The sequence below is a fragment of the Botryllus schlosseri genome, chromosome 5, assembly GCF_051294905.1.
Source record: "Botryllus schlosseri isolate E-star chromosome 5, Bs_hap1, whole genome shotgun sequence".
In the NCBI taxonomy this organism is placed as follows: Eukaryota; Metazoa; Chordata; class Ascidiacea; order Stolidobranchia; family Styelidae; genus Botryllus; species Botryllus schlosseri.
The window spans coordinates 9,424,402-9,433,853 of record NC_137240.1 but is presented as its reverse complement, the minus strand read 5'-3'; the positions used below and the strand labels follow the sequence as shown (position 1 = coordinate 9,433,853).

The 9,452-nt window shown below is 40.2% G+C and overlaps 1 protein-coding gene across 1 annotated transcript; it reads left to right on the top strand.

The window, feature by feature from the left end:
* Positions 1-534: 534 nt before the first annotated feature.
* LOC145438950 (uncharacterized) lies at positions 535-8,898 on the top strand. The gene is made up of 8 exons (XM_080316350.1): positions 535-552; positions 1,012-1,139; positions 1,442-1,669; positions 2,141-2,263; positions 6,567-6,776; positions 7,369-7,524; positions 8,021-8,201; positions 8,595-8,898. The coding sequence occupies exons 2-8, from the start codon at positions 1,050-1,052 to the stop codon at positions 8,813-8,815; spliced, it is 1,209 nt and encodes a 402-aa protein (XP_080172476.1). The 5' UTR covers positions 535-552; positions 1,012-1,049; the 3' UTR covers positions 8,816-8,898.
* Positions 8,899-9,452: the final 554 nt, after the last annotated feature.

Here is a 9,452-nt window from a genome sequence, read left to right as displayed (position 1 = left end):
CCTCTGCCACAAATATAAACCTATGAATCAACACATTGCATTCAGAGTGGTCAGTGAAATGAAAATTGGCCTGTAACACATTTTGAAGTGGTTGCTTTCAACGAAACTCGTGTCATATATACAAGAATGCGAATCAAATTATCTTGATAACGCATAAAAAAAGTCTGAAATGACTGCAGGTTGATTCTAAAAACAATATAACTATGGCATTACCGACAAGAAGAGCAAGCAATTAGAATGTTCCGTATATTGGAAATGCTGTGATTGCAAGCAGAACAAGCAAGACGCGTGACAGGATGTTACCGTTACGTAAATTGTAAGAAAAGTGACGCAGAAAGTGCGTCAGGTCGAAGTAACAGTGTCATGTATAAATCCCCGGAACACTCCCATACCAATCATATATTACATATATATATATATAAACTCTCGCTCCTATTTATTTGAGGTGATCTTTTAGTCTTGCATACATTATTATATTAAGTCTTGCACGAGGCAAGCACAAAGTACTCTCTGTGAACGTATATGTGGGCCTATGGCCCTATATATATACAGGTAATATCACAGGTTATTGTTTTTGTCGCTCAGGTCGCGATCATGGTAATAATTACTACAACCATTCTTACGTCACACTACCTATTTCATCTTTATATTTCGAATTGCAATCTCCGTATTATACTGACGGCCACTACCGACGAGGGTCGGTTGAGAGGCTTATAGTGAATAAATTGCGAATATGAATGTGTTGTTCGTTGCAATATTCAAATTCTGTACCACAAGGAACCTAATCCAAGTATAGTGTGCAATTGTGCATGCGCTTAAACAAATAGCAAGTTTTGTTAATTGACACGTACAGTCCTACATGTTATTTGCACACTCTATTTTCATTTCTGTCGCAAGCGCCTGAATATATTGAATTGCACCTGATTAAGATTGCTGTTTAATCACGAATCCACTGTGATGGCGCAGAAATGCACTTGATTCTAAACATCCATAATCTTTTCTTATTTGCAGATAAACCTTCGAAAATAAGTGATTACTACATTTGCGCTATGGCAAATTATCCGTTAGATTTCAAGAAGAAACCCCTGCAGGGATTGGTGATTGGTGGTAGCGTTGTACTTCTACTGGTAGCTTGTGCGGTGAGTATCGCAATAGCTAGAATGTAAATACATCCCGATGATGGTGTGGTAGACCCCGAGTCAAAGTTTCCTAGTACTTCAGCTAAGTTACAATAGTATAAAGTAACTACATGTGTACCAAGAAGTAATATTCAACTGATTCACCTGGCTGCCAACGGACGATATTCCATCGGCGGCCACAATTATTCAGTATTATAATATAATTCACGCAATATCCGTCTGGTCAAGCGACAATATGTAGTAAAGTGATGTATATTCCGTATTTGCTGAATAGCTAATTTGCAAACTGCTCCATGTTTCAGTTGATCGTTTATTTTGCTACTCGCCCTTACGAGACACCGGACGATGTACCGCGAAACCAAAGTGTAACCCTCATGACGTGGAACATTCTCGCTCCAATGTGGATAGATCGGGAATATCTTACGCAGCGGGGCATCGTTGACTTTAATTTACTTGACGAGAAGATCCGCTTAATGCATATAATAGACAGAGTGCAAACTCAGCGATCTGATATTGTGCATTTGCAAGAGGTAAGATGCATTGTTATTGAGATCAGTAGCATTCAGCTGTATGTAATGGTGTGCACTGTCGTGCCGCTTGAATCTAGTTCACATTATAGAGAGCTAATGTATAACTTGACTAGATAGCGAAATATGAAGTCACACCTCACGGGTCAAAATGAATCAATGATATAATATACTATACTATATATATAAATATATGATCAATATATAGGCTATCCACGGTAAAATATGTAGGCATATTTGCCAACAAGTAAAATCGGAGATATTATGTCCTTCTCATATGATTTACATATAAGTATATGCGTTATTAGATCTCTACCGAAGCGTAAAAGAATCCAGTCCCATATATTAGAAGGTTACCGCCAATTTCACGTTACGTGTATCTAAATATGATTATATAGTTGCAAAATGGACACGTTTAATCGTATTCTATATCAACATATTCTGTGATGTATCATAAAGCCCATTCCAACATAGGTGCAAGCAAATGTATTTGAGAAGATCAGAGACGAATTGTATCCCGACTACTTGCCTGTTGCATTCGCCCCCAACCAAAACGAATATTGGAGCGAATTTTTGAAACAGAATCAAACTTATCAGGTAAGCATTCTTGGTGGTTCTATTGGTTAGATACGTCGCGAGAGACTAAATTTCTTTCATTTCCTGTTTCTCTCTGTGTTCGAATACTGTACTGCACCATAACATATACGATTTTGGGTATATAGCGGCTACGGGGCTATGGCAAAAGGCGATGTAATCGAGACCCCGTTTCAAACATTAATCATTAGAGATTATCTCGCAAACTGATACATCGAAGCTCACGGATTGTTACATCACAGAAAGTCTTACTAGGTTTGAGGATTTCTAAGGCAGTGTGCCTGTGCATGTGTGCAATATGATAATGATATCCTGGACTCGAAAAATCCATAGTGAGGTTTCGAATCACCCCTAACAATAACAGCTGCATACACCCTGGTATTCATTGCATTTACTATGCAAGGTAGAATCACGGCATTCAAATTTTAGGGAAGTCCCCCTTCCAGCTCAACATTAACAGATGAACTGAACCCGGATGCAAGAGATGAGTTGCTGAAAAAAGCATCTAGAGTACGTTTGTAAGAAATATAAGGCATGGGAAACGGATTGAAAACCACGACCTTTTCAAAGTCGGATAATTATGAGCAACCCAAGCGGGCATGTTCCCAGTGGGGATCTTCTACAGACAAATGTACCACAGTTCACTGCCCATGGCCTTATGTCTGAGCTACGCAGCGCTATATGTATTGGCGAAAACAGACAAAGATGCTATAGAAATAAACCGCCCTGCACAGACCCACAATGTTCAAATAGCTACAACATTAGGTCTACACAGACAGACACTAATACCAGGGCACGAAATCTTCAATGCCTGAGAAGTGATTTCACAATTTAGCCCTAGCAAATGTGCTGCTTTTGAGCCTAACACATACGGTACTTCCACCTCTGCACCGTGGTGGTTGTTGTTGGACAAAATTTGCTTGACGATTGTAACTGTACGGTTTTGTTTGCCATAATCACTATAGTTATTTACGGCTTATACGGCTGCATTAAGGTAGGGTTGCCATACGTCCGGAATTTCCCGGACATGTCCGGAATTTCACTGTTCAATCTAGCGTCCGGGAGGAATTTCTAAAATATGCCAAATTTCCGGAATTTCGAAGACTTGACGAATATTTTGAACGTAATCTCTGGGCAAAGGTGCTGACTTCTTTTAGTAATCAGCTCGTCAAATTTTGATCAGGGCCACGAAACATTTTCAAATTGGAGATGGACTCGCGACCATAAAAGGTTGGAAACCACTGGATGAGGGGTGTTTATAAAGCTCCGTGGTGCGCACCGGCATAAGGCTGATAAACAATCTTATCGGTGGGACATGAACATGAACATGACTTAACATGTACAATGACGCTCCCTTTATTTTCGAACTCATCATCCTCCACCAGCTCTATCGCTAACTCTGGTCATGTGGGCGGAGAGTAGTAACTATATAGTAATATATGGAACAACCAATATTATTGACAGACTTCATTCAAAAAATTTAACGACCAGATGCATATAGAAACCAGATTCATAGAGCAGCCCCCCCCCCCCCAGAAGTTGCATCGAGTGCCCTATGGTGGGCTCAAAATCATTGTTTATTTGCGCGGAAAGGGCTGAAAATGTGGTTTCGGTCCCGGTTACAGAACACACAGTCACCTACTCCTGAACCGGATCGTGTGACCACCTCTGGTCTATGAGCAAAGCTTTGCTACTGTGACGCCATACCTCTTTTTGAAATACACTAGTGGGCGCTAAAGAGTGTCCGGAATTTGGGTCACATAAATATGGTAACCCTACATTAAGGTGACCGAGCGAACTCGATGACAAACGTGAATCGACGTGGCTCTGATAATATGACTTCAACACGATTCGCAATTCGGAGAATCCGAGAACCCGATTAGGTGTAGAAGTGATTATATTCCACAATGCCTGGTTTGCAAGCGCAATAGAATTGATTGCTGACTATTCGTCGGCATTCCAGAAGGATTGCCGTAATAGCAACACTGTAGCGGCATGCATACGATGATTAAAAATATACGTTTTTGTAAAGAGACTTGATTAACCAAGTTCATTCAAAAAGAGTCCTATAGGGTTCTGTATGAAATTTTGTTTGTGTTGACTATGCCAAATTGAGTCAGCTTGTGCCATCGTAACGAGTGGTTGCGTCAATTTGACATGCGACAGAACACGCGTACGCTACTGCCTATCGATGGTTCCAGACGCAATACTGGTAGAAACTAGAGATGTCGATCCATTAAGGAAAAGTAATTTTGCTCATGAAGAGTTTACCGAGATATATTCATTACACTGGTCAACAAAATTTTTGTTGCATTTCTACCAACACTTGTTCTTACCTAATTTGGGGGCACTGAATCCGAATCTGACCTTAGTTTTTTTCTGCAAGGTCTAGATTTTTTGCAAATCGAGATTTTTTATTTTATTTTTACTAAATTCATATTTTCTGAAAAATTACATGATTTGTCAAATGACGTTCTTGCTTATAGTCGAATAACCAACCTCAAAACAATAATAGGGTTGGTGTTACATTAGGCATGCCAGCTTGAAATGTTTCACGTAAGGGCCACTCCTTCTGTGTCCAATGTTTTTCACATGCTCTGCTGTCCCACATGCATAGATAACATGGAAATTTAGTGTATCCTTTTTGCTGACCTAGCAGAAAACTAACCATTTTGAGGTCAACACAAATGATCCAGTTGTGCTCATGATATCTGAGAAAACCCATAACAGTTGTAATGTCATCATGCCGTTCCTTCAAGACAGTGGAGTGACCAACTGGAACAGCTCCATAAACATTTCCATTGTGTAAAAGGACAGACTTGAGGCTGCACTTGGAACTGTCCAAAAACAATCGCCATTCTCCTGGATCATACGAGGAGATACCCAATTGTCCGAGAAGACCAGGTATATCGTTGCAAAATACCAGCTTATTTTCCTCTGAAAAATAGGGAAGAAAGAGTTCTTCTCTTTTTCGAAAAAATGATACCTTTACAGATTGATCCAGAACCTGTTTTTCCTTGAGTCTGGAGGCTCAGAGCTCAGCTGCTTCCTTGGACAAATCTAAATCACGTACGAAGTCATTCAGTTCTGATTGATTAAACTGCTGAACAGCTACTCTGGTTTCACAAAAAGAGTGTTCAGATTCAGATCCTGTATCTGTTCTTTTATACTCCATTTCCATAACCTCTTCCCTTTGCGATTCAGTTTCCTCATCTTCAGAAAATGTAAAACCACTAAAGACTGGAGGAGGGAATCTAGCGGAACAGGTCGTATAGCTGATGGTATACTTGGATAAGAAAGCATTTGTCGGCTCTTCCTGCCAACACCTTTTGTATTTACCATGCAAAAGTAGCAGTCAGTCGTGTGATATTGGGGTTCACGCCACACCATTGGAATGCCAAAAGGCAGACTCTTCCGCTTTCCTTTTGTCCAGTCTCTGAGCATTTCTTCGCAGTTATGGCACACAACATGTGGAGACCATTTCTTATCTTGATCGCCAAGATGGATGCCAAAGTAAGCTCTGTAGGCACGCTTCACGAACGATGCTATATTTCGTCTTTGACGAGAAAGCGTGTACACACCACAGATATAACAATATGAATCAGGTTTATTTTTGCATTTAAATCTACTCGAAGAAGCCATGACCAAATCTGAAAAAAGTTCAGAATCGAAAGAAAGTCTGGTGATATCTATGTGCTTAACATAACCAAAAAGACTAAAAAACCATGGTTCTAATTAAGGCTACCAGCAGACGAGTGTAAAATAGAGCTTATAGAATATCCTACAGCATCTATCCGCAATACCTCACTATAATCAAGTTGCCTAACTTCTTCAAATGCCTTTAAACAGCAGTAGGCTACAACTTAAAAGAGCTGAAAGCTTCTATCTGAAACACTGGTAATGTACCATAGTACAGACAACGCACACACAAATAGCCTAACTTTGAAAGACCTGAGTAGCAGTAAAACATGCTGTTGAGCAAGCAGGCCTGCAAAAATACTCCTCCACCATGTGCAAGTCAGTCAGCAATGACTAGCAAATGTTCACAATGGTTCAGATGATGTATACAAAAAGAAAAACGGCTGGATAGATAAAAAGTGTTCGATGCAGATCAGTATGCACTAAATATGTGCCACAAACGAAAAAAAATTAAATTGTCGATTGCATGAAAACTAGAGCATGCATAAAGAAACTGATTGCAGATTTGAAATCAGCATCCTAAAATTGTGTAGAATCAGTTAAAAAATCTCATGCAACAAGAAACGAAAAAAAATTTGTTGACCAGTGATTCATTCATCTACATCAGGAGAATGGAGTTGCGACGTTTTACAACAGCGCTGTATTCGAATCTGAATCGTACAGAATGATCGAACTGACACCTGACGGCAGCATTGCTCTTTTATCGATACTGAAACTGAAGAAGTCGGACGGAATTAAAGCTAAAACAATAATATCAGTCAATTGCCACCTGCAGACCGGATTTCATTATAACAATATATCCACGCGAGTGAGACAGGTACGTCGCAATCAAATCATGGTTATAGTAACAGATGGGAGATTTACCCGAGTCTGTCAAAGAACGCAAGAACAGTCGCACTTCCCGATTATCAGCAAACTCAAGAATTTGGGGCAGCTTTAATGCAATACATGAGACGGCCCCAGTCAATGATGATGTAGGCCTATATATATTCCTGGCTCCAGCATACTGATATATGCATGCAATAACTATTGAAAATTTGTCTGTCACATCATATGTTTGGAAACTTTATGATATTTTCACGAAATACGATGGAAAATTGTATAATATTTATATCCCGCGATAACATTTTCTTGATAGCCCCAGTCAATGATGATGTATATATATTCCTGGCTCCAGCACACTGATATATGCATGCAATAACTATTGAAAATTTGTCTGTCACATCATATGTTTGGAAACTTTATGATATTTTCACGAAATACGATGGAAAATTGTATAATATTTATATCCCGCGATAACATTTCCTTGATAATGACCAAGAAGAATCTTGCTTCTTGGAAAGGAGATGATTATGATGATTGGAAAGTTGATATTCGGCAATAGTCTGATAAATATCGCTTTCCGACAGACTGAGAAAATTTTGGAAGAGGTTGACGAGCTGGTTTCGCGTAACCTCTCCGGAATTTCGGATCCGATCGTAATCATCGCCGGGGACATGAATTCCCAAGACCCTCTCCCTGCGTATCTGAACGTCAGAAGTCACGGATATTTGGATGCGGTACAGGTGGGCTGATTTGATACATTGACGAAGACCCTCAAATATCACTGTTTTTTTCCTTTCCGCTTGTAATACAATCATTGCATCGCGAGCTACGGCCGGTCAATTTGTATTCGAAGCCCTACACTACGCCGACTACTTCCGCATTGAAAACAAAATGCAGTAAAGCGTAATCATTCATTGAATGTTTCAACGAAGTGTGGTAAACTCGATGACTCGTTGTGCCTTCTCCAAGTAACAACGATCGTGTCAATAGTTAGGCTACGCGTCGTAAACAGTTGCCTGAACGAATGTGTCATTGGTCACGGGGCACCGAATCATAAGATTATACGTAGCTTGATGTTGCAATATGGCTCCCGAATTGTACCAGAGGTATCCAGACATCACTATATTCCTTGTTTGCAGGCGTTGCGCCACACTGTCGTCATTAGCTTCGCTCTATAGCTCGCATATACCCATCTGTATCTTTGTTTTGCACGCCAATTACCCAATTATTTAACAGGAGGTCACTAACAGGACAGATATCCCCACGTTCTACTACGATCATTTGATTCCAAAGTCCGAAACCGAGGCGGTAGATTTCTCTACTCTCGACCACGTTTTCATCAGAGGAAAAGATGTGGATTCCGGCAAAGTTAAAGTGACATCAGCAGAGATACCAAACATGTATTCGAACGAGACGTGTGAGTGCTTGTTTCCATGGAATTTTGTGACTGTTATTCCCAGATGTCATCGGCAGAGATGAATGCATTTGATATTTCCCTTCTTTTGTCAATTTTGCACGAAGCTTTACATATCCATCCATATATAGCCAGTATAATTCCAAATAGTTCAAACGATGTATGAAAACTCCAATTCACTCTAAATTCCTAGCCAGCATCGAAATGATGTCTATGGTTTTGAAATAATCTAAAATCAAAATAGATCCAGATAGGACCAAATCTTCGAATACCGATTTTTCTCGAGTCTATTTATGCTCGTTTCTGATATGCGAATCTGTTGTCTGAAATAGTGGGTGATCGTAATTCGTGAATGCCGTGAACATGCAACTAATCGACTTCCGTATATATTCACAGCCGAAGAGCATTACGTCAGCACCCTGAACAGAATTCTAAGTGGCATGAAAGGTTCGAAGCGAGCCCAGGCAATGGCGATTTTGGAATCCGAAACCTATAAAGCTTTGACGGATCATGTTCACGGAAGCAATGACCACAAAGTGAACAGGGTTCTTCGTCTCGGATCCGACCATCTTCCAACCGCTGTGACATTCCATCTCGCACGAGAACAGATGCCATAAGCCTGTGCTGCAAACGTAACTCTGTGCACGGACGGGATACCCCTGCGACAAGCATGCATCTCACGCACGCCTGGAGTGCCGATTTTAACTTTAGCGGCGCGTTCAAATGAATTCTGTTACAGTATATGAGCTGGCCTATTATTCAGCGCGATGAATTGCCGCATTATTCTCCCCACCCATCGAGGCCACCATATGCTGTCACGGTTTTGTCACTGTGCAATCACTATTTATTTTATTTATAAATACTGTGTTTTTATTAGTTTTTTACATTGCTCCCACACCCGTGTCACGAAGCCTCATATATGCATGCGCAGATGATTTTCTGTTACACTTTTCCGACTGTTTGGTAACCCACAAAATATTTTTCAAGTAGGCCGCTGCATCAGACATTTTTCTAGGAACAACATATGCGTCCAATGTAATGTTGTAATGGCATCGAAATTTCAAGCAACCATAAAATAACTACCCTGTCCAGTTAATCGTTAACAATCTGCAGTGTTCAGTTTCAGTCACCATCTCTAAGCTGTTGTACACACCCCTTTTGTATATCACTCTGTGTCCCATTGACTTTATCACGTCCATATTATTTATTATGTTATTAATAACGAATCATTGGCGTGAACTTGCATTTCATTGC